The 19406-nt window shown below is 35.1% G+C and overlaps 1 protein-coding gene across 9 annotated transcripts in view; it reads right to left on the minus strand.

Annotated features, from left to right (window-relative positions):
• Positions 1 to 19406, minus strand: part of ZNF644 (zinc finger protein 644) — a 95739-nt gene that overhangs the window by 48620 nt on the left and 27713 nt on the right. For 7 of the 9 annotated variants that reach the window (XM_090269722.1, XM_090269724.1, XM_090269726.1 and 4 more), the window contains one exon: positions 16777 to 16837. In XM_090269722.1, coding sequence (XP_090125848.1) covers positions 16777 to 16798 — 22 coding nt within the window. In that variant the 5' untranslated portion in view covers positions 16799 to 16837. Of the gene's footprint in view, positions 1 to 15362; positions 15447 to 16776; positions 16838 to 19406 lie in introns of those variants that run through there. The other 2 variants (XM_090269718.1, XM_090269720.1) reach the window with 2 other exon arrangements.

Genomic DNA, 19406 nt, shown 5'->3' on the forward strand with positions numbered 1-19406 from the left:
GTGCCACCAAGTGGTAGGAAATTCTTTTTCTAAAAAACCACCCTGAAAGCAATAGAAAAAGTTATACTGGAATACAACATTGGAATGGAGAGAAATCAATCTTTCAATAAATTAAGTACATGAGAATGTAAAATACCTTGGCACAAAATTTTAAAAACAGAACAGAATAGGTCAATCTTTTGTGAAAAAAGTATGTATTACTATGATGGACTTATAGCTTCAATGTTAAATTTTTCTTAGTAAGCAAGGAACTGTGAATATAATGTTGTAGTGCTTATGTTTTGTTGTTTAATTCTGTATTTTCTTAAAAGACTTTAAGTTGCTTTAGAAATTAATGAAAAACATACAGAATAAAAGACCTGTAGGTTTAGTAACAATGTTACTGTCTTTAAGTATAGGAAGTGAGGAGAGTAGAAAAGAATCTGTTCCAGGCCTTTCCTTCACTTACAGGTCATCTTCCTGTCTCTTCAAATTGTCTTCCTTCTATGCATGTCTGTGTCCAAATCTTCCCCTTTTATGAGGACACCAGTCATAACTAGATTAGGGCCCCAACCTCCTGACCCACCTTTCACTAGATTCACTCTGTAAAGACCCTACTCTGAGGTAGTACGGGGATTAGGACTTGAAATTGGGATTGGGGGAGAGGGTTATGCAGTAACACTACCCTTCTGTATTTGAATATGTTTAATAAGAATAATTTTCTTATTAAAAAGAAAAAGACAAAAATAGTTCTTGAAAGGGTTAAATAATAGAATACTTTTGATACTGTGATTTATAGTAAGAAACATATATCTGGTCTTCCTCCCAGTTTCTGGTGTAGAGATGCAAATCTCTTGGAAGATACTCTTTTCATATTAATAGAGTGGCTTTTGGGAAGCTGCTAAGGATGGGAGGTGACTGCCAGAGGAGACAGCCATGTAATTTGAGGGTTGGAATTTTCAGTCCCACTCACTTGATCTCCAAGGAGAAGACAGGATGTAGGTTAAATCAATCACCAATCATGCCAACATAATAAAACTTCCACAAAACCCCAAAAGGACAGAGCTCAGAGGGTTTTCAGGTTGGTAAACACATGGAAGTATAGAGGTGGTGCACCTGGAGAGGGCATGGAAGCTCTGGGCCCTTGCCCCACACCTTAACCCATCCATCTCTTCCATCTGGCTACTCCTTATTTTATAATAAACCAGTATTCTGGTGAATAAACAGATTTCCTGAGTTCTGTGAGCCACTCTACCAAATTAATTGAACATTTGATTTAGAGTCAGAAGGACAAGTAACAACCTGGGTTTGTGATTGCCATGGAGGTGGGGGCAGGGCTTGTAGGACTGAACCCTTAACCAGTGGAATCTGATCCTTTCTCAGAGTAGATAATGTCAAAATCAAGGTGAATTGTAAGACACCCAGATGGTGTTTGGAGAATTGCTTGGTGATGTGGGGAAAAACCCACTGAACACTGTAACTGGGTCTAGAACCCAAACAATGCAACTTTAATTTCACAAACTATTACTGGCAAAAGAAATGACTAAATTTTCAGATAAAGCTATATACACGGGTGGGTAAAAGCATCTTACAGTTGTAAGCAACAGTTTATTCTTATTTATTATTGTATTATTTTCCATTCAAACTGTAAACCTACTTTTGCCAACCTGTGTGTCTGTACGTACATATGTAAAATCAAAGTAATAAGTATTATATATTTCATGTCCAACATAATGCAGTTAGTCCTAGACCTCATCTCCTGAACAGTCTCTCTCTTATCACTATATCCCAGCCAGACTGCCCTCCTTGGAATTCCTTGACCAGGGCCAAAGTACATGTTCTCCACCTGGAATTCTTCCTCCAAATGTATGGGTCAGTTCCCTTCAGTTTCAAATAGCTCCTTGTTAGTTCTTCTTAGTCCATCCATCCTAAATAAAATAGCTCTCTTAGTCACTCTATCTCCCTCTCTGGTTGTATTTTTCCTCACTACACTTACTAATAACTGACATTATATATCTCATTATCTATATTCTCTCTCCCACTACTAAAAAGTTTCTTGAGGGCAGAGGCTAATGTTTTGTTCATTGATGCACCCCTGGCATCTAAAACAGTACTTAGTGTGACTACATTTTTGTGTATTATCATAGCAGAAAAAAATTTTTTTAAATTAATGCATCTCAACTTTCTAAGTGGACCTATTGATTCCTTTCTAATCAGTTCTTCACACCTCTAGTCAGAGTCCACTACTCCTCTGCGGAACACAATGTTTTCCTCTCTGAGGACATAGTTCCAAATCTTAAACAGAGCTGAAACGGGTTGGATGGGCCCTGCCCCAGCCTGGTCTCACACTTTACTCCAAACAGTTCTTAGAAAATCAACCACACTGGCCCTCTCTCAAATCTCCCAACACATTTCTTCTCATCACAGGATTGTAGGGGATTGTTCTGTGTGGTTTCAAGAACTGTAGCCCAAGCAATGAGCCAGGCTCCTGAGAGCCTCATCCGTCTCGACAGGAATACCAGGAAAATCAGAGGCAGACATGACTCGAAGGCCACTCAGAAGGTTCCCATGAGAATTGGATTTAACGAATGTATATTATGCTTTAGAGCCTGCTCTGCTTTTCTTATCTCTTAGTTAACTATAAACAGTGTGTAGCAAAAGTGTGTAAAAGCCTTGCACCTGACCTCAGCAATGGCGCCGGGATGTTCAAAAGATCCTGACACAGAGTGGTCACTGTGTTCTTTATAATTATATGTGTAATCAGTAACTGTCAACTATAACCTAACCATCTAAAGCTTATTGATGATTCATAAGTCTTGCCCTTCTATCTCCCAAATCCCCTCCTCAATAAAAGGGACCAGGAGAAAGCATTCAACGCTCTTCTCCATAGAGAGATTTGCCACCTTTCCTCCTTCCAGACAAAAGACAGTGTCCTGTGCAAATCTGTTCTCTCAGCCGTGATCCTGAAACCTCTGCTGGACAGGGAGTTTCCCATCGAGCCAGGGCATTGGAGGCAGCCTGCCTCACAGGACCACTGCACATGCAGTTTCTTCAGTTTGGAATCCTCTGCTCTCATCTCCAGCCCTCCATCACCTAAGTTTAGTTAACTTTAACTCACAACCTTCCTTCAGATCACAGCTCTAAATATCATTTACTCTGGGAAGCCTTCCTCGAACACTATATATCAAGTTCCTTTATCATATGCTTTTGAAGAACTGTTCCTTTCAGAGCTCTAATATCTTTCAAATATTCGATTAATTGTAATTGCTAATTAATGTATTTCTCCCAATGAACCAAAGTTTCAAGAGAATGGAAATCATGTCTCTTGTACGAGATCTGTCCAGAAAAAGTCCAGCCATTTTTAATACAACAAGAATGGTTTCCATGACATTCATATAACCTGGCAGCCAAGGAGAGTGGACTGGAACGCGCATGTATGAACAATGATGACTTGACTGTACTAGTCAGTGGGGGGCAGTAGACACCATTCAGTGAGCATGTGTACTGTGTGGCCATCACATTCAAAATGACTGAGCAAGTAGAGCAATAAATCTGCATAAAAATTTGCATTAAGCTTGAATATTTCTTCATGGAAACTATTTGGATGATTCAGAAGGTTGTAGCTATAGGCAACTGGTGATTGGCAGCTTCATCACGAAATGCAGCACATCCTGTGCAGCTTTTTGGCAAAACATCAAATCACCCAGGTGACTAAGTCCCACTACAGCCCGGATTCGGCACCCTGCAACTTCTGGCTTTTCCCAAAACTAAAATCACCTTTGAAAAGGGAAGAGATTTCAGACCATAACTGAGATTCAAGAAAATACAACGGGGCAGCTGATGGGGATTGGGAGAACTGTGTGAAGTCCCAAGGTGCCTACTTTGAAGGAGACTGAGACGTCATTGTCCTGTGTATATTATACAATGCTTCTTGTATCTTATATCTTATTCAATAAATGTATCTACTTTTCATAGTATGTGGCTGGATACCTCCTGGGAAGAGCTCATATACACTGTTTTGAACAACTATCTAAATGAAGAGACAGACAAAGTGCAGGCTAACTGTAAGAGGATAATAAAGCTTGTAATCAGTCAATTATGGGACTTAAGCAAAGCACACTTTCTTTTTATCAACTTTTTTATCCAGACACACTGCAGGTTTCTGGGTAGCCTCTCACTAGCCACAGTGTGTGTGCAAAAAATAAAAGCTTATTTAATATTTCTACTAATAGAAAAATAAAATACTATAATTCTCTTCAACATTTATTGTTCTATCACTAGCTTTCAGGTACCTAAACAGCAACTATCTCCAAATTGAACTGTATAATTTTGACATATAGTTCAAACTCTGTTTCTTAATGACAATATAATAATTAAAATTGGTCAAAATGGATTTTTAAAAAACAAATTTATATCATAATGACAGAAAAATAAGGCTGTAACTCCCTACCAGATTTATGACATTTTTTCCTAAATACTTTAGTATAACTTTTAGATAACACAGATGCATATCTGCTTGCCATAGCAACCAAAAAAATCACATATCTGACAGTGCATTACATCTTGTTATTAGTCTAAAAGTATGATTAAACATTCATTTTTAAAATTCCAAGTAATTTTTATTCAACTCAGTTCATTCAGTTATATAGGACATTTTTAATTCACTCATTATAATGTGCCACCCCTACCAAAATATCATATATTAAAGCCCCAATTCTCAGTACCTCAGAAGGTGGCTATATTTGGAGACAAGGCCTTTAAAGAGATAACTAAGTTAAAAAGAGGCTATTAGGGTGGGCCCTAATCCAATCAGACCAGTGACCCTATAAGGGGAGAGATTAGGACATACAGAGCGACACCAACAATGCATGCTAGCAGAACAAAAGACCACATAGAGATAAAGCAAAAAAAAGTGAATATGGGTAAGCCAAGAATAAAGGCTTCAGGAGAAACCAAAACTGCCTTAACATTTAGCCTTCAGAATTATAAGAAAATAAATTTCTGTTGTTTAAGCCACCCAGTCCATGGTACTTTCTTATGGCAGCCCTACTAGACTAATATACTCATCTTGACAGAACCAAGATGTTTTATATTATACCGCATATGAAGGTTGTAGTCTACTGTGACATGTAGTCTACTGTGACATAAAACTTAAAAAGAAATCTGTTGGGCATATGAGTAGGTATGCCTAAGAAAACTATTTAGTCCTGCTTGTTCACATTACTACAACCCTATGAAGCAATGGGATGGATTGCTACCTGGATACTCATGTCAATTTCATTATTGGTCAGAAGAGAACAGCTTAGCTACTATATATCTGATATATAAAACATATGTATCTCCTTTCAGACAAAGGAGATACATATATAATATACAAAATTTATATTTGGGGCCCTTGCAAATGACCATAATTAAAAGTTTGTCAAGTATCCTTTTCTATGGCTGAGAAAATTGTGGACTAGTGGTCAGAAACCTAGCTGTGCTTCAGAAAAATTTAAGTCTTTTCAAAAACACAGACTGTAGAACTCCTTTTTCTAAAATTTCTGATTCACTTTTGCAAAGGTCCATGGCTTTCTTAAGTACGCCCATATAACTCTTAATACATAGTCAGGATCATCTACAACAGGTTTCTCAAACATGTCTGCACTTGGAGATCTTTAAAAAATATATGGATGCTCAGTCCCCCTCTGAAGAATTTGGAAATGTGGCTCTGGCAATATTATTTTTAAATATATATTAAATTATTGTATATTATATATGAAAGGAATATATATATTTTAAATCTCTTAGGAAGCTGAATGTGCACCTATGATTGAAAACCATGGTCTAAAATCCAGGTATCACAATTATGTGTTGGGATTAATATAAGACATGTGCAACCAAATACTGGTGTATATGAGTATGAATGATTATCTATTGAAAAATATATTCTCACACTCAGTTCAACCTATTTTCCTTAGACGTAAAGACAGAGGAAAGTTCAGTATACAATGCAGTATGGCTTCACTTTAAAAGGCATCTGTGGGCCTTCAACTATCCAAATGCGGGAATTAGATCAACAAAATACTAACAAACAGAATTCAACAATGTACTCAAGATATTATACAACATGACCTAGTAAAATTTATTCCTGGAATGTAAATAGGAAATCCTGCCATTTGAGGGAATTACACTTAGTGAAATAAGTCAAAGACACATACTGTATGATCTCACTTATACATGGAATCTTAAAACATACACACAAACACATACACCCCAAACTCATGAACAAAGAAATCAGATTTGTGGTTACCAGATGTAGGGGGGAAGAGAAGGGGAAATTAAAGGAAGATGGTCAAGAAATACAAACTTCCAGTTATAAAATATATTAGTACTAGGAATGTAATGTACAACATGATGATTATTGTTAACATTGCTATATAATATATAGAAAAGTTGGTACTAGAGTAAATCCTCAATTGATCTTAAATTCATATGGAATTGCAAGAGACCCCAAAAGCTAAAACAATCCTGAAAAAGAAGAAAAAGGCTGGAGGTCTTACAATTCCTTATTTCAAAACAAATACAAAGCTACAGTAATCAAAACAGTGTGCTAGACAGACTCATGGAATGCAACATATAGCCCAAAAATACACCTTCACATACGGTATCAAATGATTTTTGGCAAAGATGTTAAGACCACTGATAGGAAACAGTCTTTCAAAAAAAATGGTGCTGAGGAAATTGAATAAACACATGCAAAACAATGAAGCTGGATTCTTAGCTTTTATCATGCTATATGGTCTGAGTGTTAAAAGTGTTCCCTCAAAATTTGTATGTTGAAATTCTAATGCTCAATGTGATGGCATTAGGAGGTAGGGCTTTCAGAGTGATTAGGTTATGGGGAAAGAACCCTCATCAATGAGATTAATGCCCTTCTAAAAGAAGCTCTAGAGAGCTCCCTGCCCCTTCTGCATGTAAGGATACAACAAGAAGTCTACATCTATCAAAAAAGGGCCCTGGGTACATCTGACCATGCTAGCACCCTGATCTGGGGACTTCCAGCCTGCAGAATTGTGAGAAATAAATTTTTGTGTTGTTTATAAGCTACCAGCCCAAATGGACTATAAGATACACCATAGACAAAATTAACTCAAAATAAATCAAAGACCTAAACATGAGAGCCCTGGCCTTACAGGGAACCAAGAGTGGAGAGGATAAAGCCAAGAATCAAATCAACAATTTGGAACAGAAAGAAGGAAAAAGCATTCAGTCAGAACAGCAGGAAGAAAAAAATAATTCAAAAATGAGGATAGGAATATCATCTAAATCACAGGGGTGCCAGAAGGAGAGGATGAAGAATAAGAAATTGAAAACGTATTTGAATAAATAATGAAAGAAAACTTCCCTAATTTGGTGAAGGAAATAGACATACAAGTCCAGGAAGTACAGAGTCCCAAACAAGATGGACCCAAAGAGTACCACACCAGAACACCTAAATCCCAAAGGTTAAAGATAAAGAGAGAATCTTAAAAGCAGCAAGAGAAGAGAGTAATCTACAGAGGAGTTCCCATAAATCTGTCAGCTGATTTCTCAAAAGAAACTTTGCAGGCAAGAAGAAACTGGTAAGAAGTATTCGAAGTGACAAAAAGCAAGGACCTACAACCTAGATACTCTATCCAGCAAAATTGTCATTTAGAATTGAAAGGCAGATAAAGTGCTTCCCAGACAAGGTAAAACTTAAGGAGTTCATAATCATGAAGCCATTTTTATGAAATGTTAAAGGGAATTATATAAAAAAAAGAAGACCAAAACTATGAACATTGAAATGGCAATAAATTCACAACTATCAATAACTGACTCCAAATAAACTAAGCAAACAAGCGGAACAGGAACAGAATCATAGATATGGAGATCATTTGGAGGGTTATCAGTTGGGAGGGGGAAGGGGAAAAATGGGGGTAAAGGTGCAGGGATTAAGAAGCACAAATTGGTAGGTAAAAAATAGACAGGGTAGTATTAAGAATAGTATAGGTACACACAAGAGACTTCCGGCCAAGATGGAGACCTAGACTGACACGCTCCATCACCCTCCACAACTAAGAAGGAATACAACTACCGCAAAACCAGAAATAACCAGAAGTTCCAGAAAATAAATGGAAGTCCAACATATGAAGTTATAAAAAGTGGTGCTTGTCTGGACGGGCAGAAGGGGCAAAGCCAGGGCGGAGAGGTCAAGCTGTGCTGGTGGCAGCAGCAGCAGCGATGGCAGCAGGACAGCGATAAGCACAGACACCATATTTAAGGGGAGGTAAGAAGTGCCTGGGGAGCACTCCCTGCTGCAGACCAGACCTGTCAGCTTGCGACTCCAACACTAGGGAAGGCAAACCCTCATTGCCTTAAACTATGAGGCCCAGAGGGGGTGGGAACGGAGGAGGAGGCTCCCGGTCTCTCAGTGGAGAGTGAATGGTAGGAATCCATCTTGGAACCCTGCCTCCACAGAAAACGCCACAGCGTGATGAGAAGTGTCACCCAGTTGTGATGAGTGCACGGGGCTCCGCCCTCTATAGCATAGGTGTGACAGTCCTGCCCAGGAAGCAAAGGTAAACACGAAACTGTCAGGATGACACAGATCATGATAGAGATCCCAGTGACACAGCTGACCAGACAGCAAATATCTAATCTAATGAAGCAGCAGATAGAAATCTTTCTGAGGCTCAGTTCAGAGCTTTGGTTATAAAAATGCTTACAGATCTAATAGCAGATCTGAAACAAGACGGGGAAGGAATGAAGGCTAGTCCTGCTGAAATGAACAAAAATGCATACGAAACTACTGGTGAGGGAAAGAAAACCAGGGATCAAATCAACAAATCAGAACATAGGGAAGGAACAAACAGTCAACCAGTGTAGAAAAAGGAAATGAAAAGTGAGGAAAATGAGGAGAGGCTCAGAAACCTATGGGACAGCTATAAGCGGGCCAGCATCTGGATCATAGGGTTGCCAGAAGGTGAAGAAGAAGCACTAGAAATGGAAAAATTATGTGAAAAAATAATGAAGCAGAACTTCCCTAACTTGGGGAAGGAAATAGACACATAAGAAAATGAGAAGAAAATTAAAATGATGAACAGAAAGATCAATTAAACACAAAAGAAAGCAGCAATGGATAGTATAACCATATTATCAATAAGGAAATAGAGAATTTGAACAATAGACCAACTGGATCTGAGAGACATATACAGAATAAATTACCCAACAATGGCAGAATATACATTCTTCACAAGTACATATAAAACATTTGCCAGTACAGATACATGTTAGGCCATAAAACAATTTGTAACAATTTCAAAGTAGATTAAAATGTTAGAAATACCATCTGTGATCATGATGGAATAAAACTAGAAATCAAGAGCACAAAGAAAACTTAAAAATACATAAATTAGTGGAAATTTAACAACATACTTTTAAACAGCCAATGGATCAAAAACAAAAGGGGGGGAGGGATTAGAAAATACCTGAGACACATGAAAATAAAAACACAGCATACCAAAATTTGGTGAGGTGCAGTGAAAGCAGTGCTGGAATGAGACAGCTATAAATACTTTTAAAAAATAGAAAAAATCTTAAATCAACAACCTAAGTTTATACCTCTAGAAACTAGAAAAGAAGAACACTAAACCCAAAGCTAGGAGAATGAAGGAAATAAGGATTAGAGCAGAGATAAACAAAATAGCAAACAAAACAACAGAAAAAAAAAAATGAAAAAAGGGGTGGCTTTATTAGAAGGTCAACAAAATTAACAAGCTTTTAGCTAGATTAAGATAAAAAAGAGAATACTCCAAAAACTAAATGAGAAATAAAAGGGGACATTACAAACAATGCCATGGATAAAGATTATGAGAAAGCTATGAACTGTACACCAAAATAATAATAATAATAATAATAATAATAACCAAGAAGAAATAAATTTCTAGAAATACACAACCAATAAAGATTGAAACATGAAACAATAACAAATATGAACACTTATAACTAGTAAGGAGACTGAAGCAGTCCTCAAAACCCTCCCAACAAAGAAAAGCCCAGGACTGGCAGCTTCACTGGAGAGTTCTAAAAATAAATAACACCAATTCTCTTGAAACTCTCAAAAAATTGAAAAGGAGGAAATATTTCCAAGTTCATTCAATGAGGCCAGCAATATTCTGATATCAAAACCAGATAAAGACACAAGAAAACTAGAGACCAATATCCCTGATGAATACTGAGGCAAAAATCGATTTCAACAGTACATTGAAAGGATTGTTACAGCATGATCGAGTGGGAGTTATTCCTGGAATGCAAGGATGGTTTCACATATACAAAAATCAACAAATTAATACATTCCATTAACAGAATGAACAAAAATATGATCAGCTGATGCAGGAAAAACATATGACAAAATTCAACATCATTTTGTGATTTTAGAAAACTCAATAAACTACAAATAAAAGGAAACTGCCTCAACATAATAAAGCCAATTTATACAAAGCACACAACTAAAGTCATACTCAATAGTGAAAGACAAAGTTTTTCCTCTAGATCAGGAACAAGACAAGGCTGTCTGCTCTTGCTACTTCTATTCAATATGGTACTGAAAGTCCCTGTAAGAGCAATAGGCAAGAAAATAAAAGTATTCAAATTGGAAAAGAACACAAAAATTATCTCTATTTACAGACAACATGAACTTAAATAGAAAACTCAAAAGCTAACACAAAAAAAGTTATAAGAAAACAATCTCACAAAAGCATCAAAAAAGAATAACGTATTGAGGAATAAACTTAACCAAGGAGATGAAGACCTGTGCACTGGAAGCTATACTACACTGGTGAAACAAATAAATAAACAGAAAATACCAAAATTACTGATTGCCAGGGGCTGGGAGGAAGAAGAAATAGGAGTGCCTGCTTAATGGGTAGAGGGTCTCTGCCTTTGGAGTGATGAAATATTCTGGAACTAGTTAGAGGTGATGGTTACATAATATTGCAAATCTAAAAGGTCAATGAATTCTATATCTTAAAATTGATCATTTGTTTTAGGTGAATTTTACTGCAAAGAAAAAAAAAATCAATTACATTTCTATATACTAACAATGAACATATAAAGTCTGAAGTTAAAATCACAATGCCACTTACAATCGATCCAAAGAAAATACCTATAAACTTAATGAAACATGTAAAAACATCTCTATGCTGAAATTACAAGTGCTGATAAAGAAATCAAAGACCTAAATAAATATATATAGAGATTGGAAGATTTATTCTTCCTCAGTCTATAGGTTTATTGCAAATTCTATCAAATTCTAGGAAAGATTTTGGTAGACCCAGTCAAGTTTATTTTAAACTTTTTCTAAGTATGAAGTATATCAATATTAAGTTATTTTTTAATTACCAATGGAGGTCAGGTGGGGACCAATAAAGTGTCTAGATTTGCTCCAAAATAACCTGAGGGTAAAGGAAAAATGAGAATCTAAATGAGATAAGACTATATATTTGATTATAGCTTTATTTTTCTTGTATGACTTCTCTTCACAGCTAAATTATTTTACAGCTCTAATGAGAAGCAGTACTAACAGTCTTTAAGAGCACAGACTCTGAAGCTAAACTATGTGATTCAAATCCTAACTCTTCCATTGGTAGGTCAATTCAACTCATTTTATCTGTTCTCTTATCTGAAAACTGAGGACTGAGTCAATACTTATAGTAATGCCTGGCATATAGTATGCACTATTATAAATGTTAAATAAAATAAATGGGGGCTTATCATGGTTTTGGGTTTTAATCAATCAAGCAAAAAATATCTAACTGCTTGTCAAGTATAGAAAGAGTAAACATTATAAACTTGTTTATTAAAAAAATCTAAGATTACAATAATTTTAGTTTTAAGCAGTCAAAAAAATGTAAAAGCCTGTCAATTTCAGAGGATGCTATAGGAGATGTTAATATTTAGTATCTTACTATTTTATCACATTTTTAAATCATTCAATCAATAGGTGGTTCAGTTTACAATCACTTTAGCTGTAGAGAGAAAGTGACTTCCTAGGGACTATGCCACCTCAAGGCAGGAAGTTTGTGGCAACTTATAAAGAAATTCTTCACCCTGGTCAGTGAGGCTCAGTTGGTTGGGCGTTGTCCCACAGGGTTAAATTCCTGGTCAGGGCACATGCCTAGGTTGGGCTTTGGGTCCAGGTTGGGGTGTGTACAAAAAAGGCAACCACTGATGTTTCTCTCTCACATCAATGTTTCCCTCCCTTTTTCTCCCTCCCTTCCCTTCTCTCTAAAATCAATAAACATGGCCTTGGGTGAAGATAAATAAATAAATTCATCATTAGAAAATATTTATTCTAAATAAATAACATAAAGAGAACAAAGAAGGCTATTTGCTCACACATAAGCATATATGACTTTCATTAAAATCTGATTATTCAATATTAAAAACTGAATACAGTACAGATGGATTTAACAATGAAGAAAAATCTTTGCAAATTGTATACTCTCCAATGAAATTAATTTATGATGAAAGTCACATTTCAAACTTTTAAAGAATATCACAATTAAAGAAATATACAAATAAATACCACTTTTCACTGATTAGACTGGCAAGAATTAAAACACAAATTAATATTTAGCATAGTATTGGGAAAACAGATATTCTCAAAAACTGCTAATAAGAAGTTACAGTACAATTACAATTTTACAATGTATATCAGAAATTAAAGGGCAAATATACAGTGACCAAAAATCGATTGCTATGAATTATCCTACAAACACTATCACACAATCCCAATGATAGACTCAAGAATATTTATTGCAGCATAGCTTATATAAGCAAAAAAACCCTGAGATTTACCCAAGTATCTACCAATAACGAAAGTTATATTACACATACTGTATATATGAAAAAATGTCCAAGATATATTGGTAAGTGGAAAGAGAAAAATGCAGAATATATACAATCTATTTTTGATAAATTATAGTGAGCACAGTGCTGGGAGAGAAGAGTTTTACTTCTTATTTTAAACATCTTTGTACTACTTGCTCACACATGTAAGAATATGTGACTTTTAAAATACCATTTTGAAAATACTAAATGTTGCTAGGCAATATATTTGAAAATGGTCAGATGTACACTGTGCAATCTCATCAAGAATGAAAAACAAATAAATTTTTATTAATTAAAGGGTTCTTTTTTACATTACAACAAAGGGAAGCACATTACAGTGCTACTAAAGAAAGTGAAGCACAGAGAGGTTGATTTGGAAATTAAGAAGATTAAGCTAATATTAGACAAACTTTCATGAAGAACTTCAAATCCTTGGATTTAGGGATTCTGCAAAATGGAAAAGCTTAGCAACAGCTGACTAAAATATTCAAGCACAAAATGAAGAGAAAGAGTCTGCAACTGAGGTATACCTATCAGCCTCTCAGAAAAAAAAAGCTAGTTTAAAATCTTTTAAAGACACTAAGTCAAGCAATCGCAAGGTTAAATTTCTCTAAATACTCAAATTTTATCAACAAAAAACTATACACACTTAACATCCAGAATGAAATAAAAGAAATAATGGAGGTTCAACATTCAATAAAAGAAAATCCTTGTAGGGAAACAAGAGGAATAGCATGAGATGGGGTCAACGTCCAATTCTGTGTTCAACCTTTATGGCAAAAGCTGCAGAGGAAAAGCAACAAATTGATCCCAGTGGGGAAGAACCTCTCCTTGCTTTGGACTTGCTAGAAGGCAATCAAACTCCAGGCATAAAAACCCCCCAGGTGACTACAATAGCCAACCCAACTAGCCGAATTTCAAATATAAAAGGAAACTAGTGTGAAATGTTTTCGAGTTTTTAAAAAGTTTCATTTCTTAAGAAAATATAAGGGGGATCAATGGTGATGGAAGAAGACTTGACTTGGGTGGTGAACACAATACAATATACAGATGATGTATACAGAATTGTACACCTGAATCCTATGTAATTTTATTAACCAATGTCACCCCAATAAATACACTAAAAAAGTAAAAAATATATATATATTGTTTATGTGTATTACAGATCTACAATGGTAAAACAAACTTTAAAAAATCCTCTTCCACAAACAGCAAATTTCCTAAGCTATAGGAATCAAAAATGTTATCACAATTCCTCCACTCCAACAGATGTTTTACCCTGAGGAAAATGAGTAAAAGGTTTCTTTACTTCTTACAGGTATGACAAATCTCTCTAACCTTTTCCTTGCATTAGTCTAAGACATCTTTTAAAATCTTTATAGAAATAACTAGTACAAACTCACAAAGAGAATACTATTAGTAACAAACACTCCAATTTCCATAACATGGATTAATGCCTTCATTTGGAAAGACTAATCAAAATCAACAATGACTAGCTATTATTCCAACTGGACTGAAATAAGACTTGGGGGATATTTTATTTCTTTTTCCAAAATGTCTATAATGCTATCTCTATTGCTTTCACAGGCTCCTTCCTATAGCCCAACAACAACTGAATTTCTAATGCCCCCATCCCATTGCAGAAAATGTTCTGAATCTATTTGTCTGAGAGAGAACTCTGTTCATTTTTCTATGTTTAGCAAACATTCACTAAATACTGTGCTGAGATAAATACAACATAGATGGTGTCTACCTTTAAAGAGCTCACAGTTGAGTAAAAAAAGCAGACTACTGTAGTCTGGTCAGGTCTGGCTCAGGGGACAAGATGATGCTTGAGATGGACTATACTAGGAGATGAGCTGACAATGAGGAGGAAGGGACATTGGCAACTGGGAGGTGAGGGGTTGGAGAAGAATGACAACATATACTTAGGACTAAACTAGGAATATAAACATCCTATTTTGTTTACATAATGCAAGGCATTCTGAAATAGCCACAGCAAGATCACTGTATGCCATGTTATTGAGCTTACATTTTATTGTGCAGGTGATGAGGAAAAATAAAGGGGACAACGAGAGGAAGGAAAGCAGTGTAGCACACTAGCAAGTGCGGTCAGAGTCTCAGAGAATCCAATAAACAAAATTATAGACAGAGTGCATAAAAAATTTGTAAGATGTTCATACAATGGAATATCACTGGTCGAGTAGCTCAGCTGGTTAGAGCATCGACTGGATATGCTAAATTTACAGGTTCAGTCCCCAGTTAGGACACACACAAGAAGTAATCAATGAATGCATAAATAAGTGAAAACAAATCAATGTTTCTCTTTCTTTCTAAAATCAATTTTAAAAAAATAATGAACTACTGATACAATATGAAGGAAACTCAAAAAATTATATTGAATGAAAACTGATACAAAAGAGTACATTATATATACAAAGTTCAAGGCAAATCTAAGCTATACTGATAGAATTCAGGATGATGCTTACCTCAAGGGGAAGAAAGGCTATTGGACTGGAAAGGGAAGAGCAAGAGGAACTTTCTGGGACAATAACAACATTCTGCATCTTGATCTGGATGGTGGTTAAACATGTAAACACATATGTAAAAACTCATTCAGCTCTGTATTTTCAATCTGCTACATTTTACCATACAAACATTAGAGCTTAATTAAAAAGAAAAACGCATATATAATTGTGGTGGGATAAGGTCAAATTAAATTATACTAGTGTAATCCCATGAGTAATATCTTAACTTATGAGAAATCAGAATACAGGCTCTGACAGACACTGTATGTTCAACTAGCAAACAAAATCCCTACAAGACCTTAAATACAAAAGTCTAGCTGCTTTTTTCCTTCAGGAAGATATACAGGCAAATGTTCCTTATAATACATGCTATGAAGATAAAGTACTCTTCCTAAATAAAAAGAAATAGCTCCCTATTAACCAAAAAATAAAGTTTCTACATTGCAGTACCTACCTTACAGGAAGTAGTACAAAGATTAATAAGGCACAAGAAGCACTTAATATGACATAGAGACAAGAAATACTCTTCAAACTACCATTACTATTAATATTATATAATAGCAATAAAAGAAAAATTGCTAAAATTATGCCTAAATTACTTATTGAGAAAACAGTATTTAACTGCACATTACTCAATTACAGCCTTTTTAACTTTTAAATCAGCAAGTTTCTGACAACTGAATCATTTGGTTAGAGTAGAGAAAGGTAAAGTTAACTGTAATTTTATTAAAGTGTTTTTTACTCTGTTTACACCTTGAAGTCATGCTCACCAATAAATAGTAAGTATATATTTTTAACATTTCAACAGTTTATATTATAAAAAGCTTTCTTACATAACCACAATGCAATTTTCTGAAAGTCAACAGTCTTAAAAAATTAAAGCAAATCAGAATGCTAAACTAGAAAAATCATTCAGCAGAGATACCAGCAAGAAAAATAATAAAACGATCATTTATAATTCTGAACATTATTTTAAAAAGTCACAATTTGGATAATTTAACCAATTTGTGGAAGTACTTCATTAATGGAAATAAGAAAGTAAACTTCATACAAGCAATGACTACTCAAGTAGTATAATCCACAAGAAGAGAACAATGGAGCAATCTAACAAGTCTCTTATTGAATTTGGTTTTCTGTTTTATAGTTATTGGAAGAGACACACCTGAGTTATAAAGCTCAACATAAAAAAAGGAAAAGAATTTAGTTCCACAATTTGATCAACTGGATGAAGTGCATCAAAAAGTTGATTCTTTATATTTGAAAATATTATTTAAAAAACTCATTGATTCTGGACTTGAAGGCAGATTTTCAAAACACATTTTTTTTGCATTGCTCCTACTTTGACGTGTAATATTTTAAAAAGTAGTCTACTTACCTAGATTTTGTCTTATTAACATTTTGCTGCAGGAGCAATCTCATTCGAAATTAAATCAAACCTGAAAGAATACAGGTAAAACCATCATTTAGTTTTTTGCTTCAGGTATGAATAAGTACATCTATGACATACAATGCTTTTAAATAAAAAACTGTAAATCAATTTTTTCCTTGACAAGACATATCTGAAAAACTGTTCAACTAAAGCATGATTATTTTAACCTTCAGGAAACTTGCTAAGTACCCCTTTCTTTTTCAGAAAAAATAATTTATTCAAATGAGAAATATACTTTCTAGTTCTCTTCAGAAAAATTTTACAAAACTTGTTTTTATTACATTTAATAGTATGGCAACAGCTATAATTAAAATCAGGATATATTTATAAAACATACGTCTATCTAGATCAATGTTTACCTAATACTATTACACACCTATCAAAAAAATATGCCAATAAAGGCAAAAAAGTTGAAGAAAAACTACAGAATGAGATGGTATAAAAGCATACACTAATAGTAGCCATAATAACAGCTAACAATGATTAAGTACTTTACAAAATGCCAGGAATCATTATTACAGAGAATGGCATATATTGATATTCTCCTACTTCCTCAATTTAATGTCCAGTCTAATATAATGTAATCTCTACTCCAACATTCCACTGAAAATTTACTTGTTAAAAATCTACCTACCTCTAATTTTGTCACATTCTATAAATTCCGAAAACTCAGTATGTCCTACCCTGAACTCTACACATCTCCTTCCCCTACCTGAAACGGACTTGTTACTTTTCTGAATTCTTACTCTCTAAAGATGGAACCAGCATACCTATTGCCTGCCATTCATACATAGATTACTGTAATTGGTTTATTTCTAGACTCACTATCATCTCAAATTCATCCCTCCCAGAACTATTGGGTTGGCCAAAAAGTCTGTTTAGTTTTTTTCTGTAAAATAAGACACATTTTACATTTTCACCAATAACTTTATTGATTTGGATATTTTGAGTATGTTGGCATCTCCCGCATGGTATAACATTGATTGTTCTCAATTAATGTCTTGATTTGATCACTACCAACTTCAACTGGTCTACCCTACTGTGGAGCATTGCCCAGCGAAAAATCTCCAGCACAAAACTTCACAAACCACTTTTGACATGTTCGATCAGTCCCAACACCTTCTCCATAAACTGCACATATCTTTGTGTGTGTGTGTTTCAGTTGTTTTTACCTTTCTTGAAATAATAAAGTATAATATGCCAAAAATGCTGCTTATTTTCTTCCATCAACGTTAAAATGGCTACACAAAAATTCACCAATTTTTTTTTAATGCACACTGATATGACAGCTGTCACAACACAATCTAACAAAACTGTTTCGAATGAAGTTAAAGACAGCTAAGTGCTACTAGAGCCATCATACAGAAAAAAAAACAAACTTATTTCTTGGCTAACCCAATATATAAGTAATCCTTTTGCAATGGCTATCTTGAAGATGTCACATCTATGCTTCCAGTCCTTCGATAGTACCAATGATCTCATCTCTATCTATCTACCCCTAATCTTTATTCTCACATTTACTCCATGTTTCTGCTATACCAAACTTCTTCAACTCCCAGAACAGCCCCCATGCTCTCAGCTTTCTTGCCTTTTCACATGAACTATAGCTACCTTTGCTCTCTTTAACTTTGCTAGCAAGTTTTTCCCAATTTTTCAATATTTAGCTTAGTCACCATGGCAGACTCATCTTTATTTTCTTCAGCTCTGTAAACTTGTGTTTCTCAAGGGCTACAGCAACTAGTGATAACTCTATAGCAACCCCATCTTTTTATTTGTATATTTTCTGAACTACAATGTGGACAAGAATTCATTTATCTCCTTTTAGCACTTTCACTGGATGGGCTCATCATAAAAGTACAACAATGTAGGCTGAATGAAAGCCTACAAAATTTTGTGTTGTATCTGAAAATGCACATAAGAAATAAAAAAAATACAAATAATAAAGGTAAAAATTCAGACTAATGAGTTGAATTCACATTTTCAAAGACCAGAGGAAAAAAACTCACACCACTTTTGAATCTAGTCATGTTACTTTATGAAATAACTACGTCTAAGTAAAACTACAACTGGTAAAAATCTGCCAAATGCAATCGTTTATTGGGTGAATTAATTTCACTGATTATCATGTTTGCATCCCTACAGAACAGGGGTCCCCAATCTCCCCGTCCATCATGGCATTACTGCCTGAGCTCTGCCTCCTGTCTACCCCTCACCACCCTGGTCCCTGAAAAAAATCATCTTTCACACAATGGGTCACTGGTGTCAAAAAGGTCGGGGAGCCCTGCTATAGAAAACAGTTTGTAGAACTACAAATCCTAGACTAATTTAAGTATTGGCCTTAAGCAGAAAAAGATTCGGACAGGTAATACTAATAATGTCCTGAATCTAGAAAAGTGGTTCTTAGAATCAGCCAGGCTTGTTCCTGATTAGTAAGTGAAAGAATGGAGCCTGATAATTTGCTATTCTAGTAAATTCTGAAAGTCAAGTTGATGCTGCTACTTCCAGGACCACATACTGAGAACCATGACCTAGAGTTTTCTGTGTAATGTCTAGAAGAAATGAGAATATTTTCTCTC

This window comes from Furipterus horrens, unplaced genomic scaffold (assembly GCF_987537825.1).
Source record: "Furipterus horrens unplaced genomic scaffold, mFurHor1.1.pri manual_scaffold_3, whole genome shotgun sequence".
NCBI classification, from domain to species: domain Eukaryota; kingdom Metazoa; phylum Chordata; class Mammalia; order Chiroptera; family Furipteridae; genus Furipterus; species Furipterus horrens.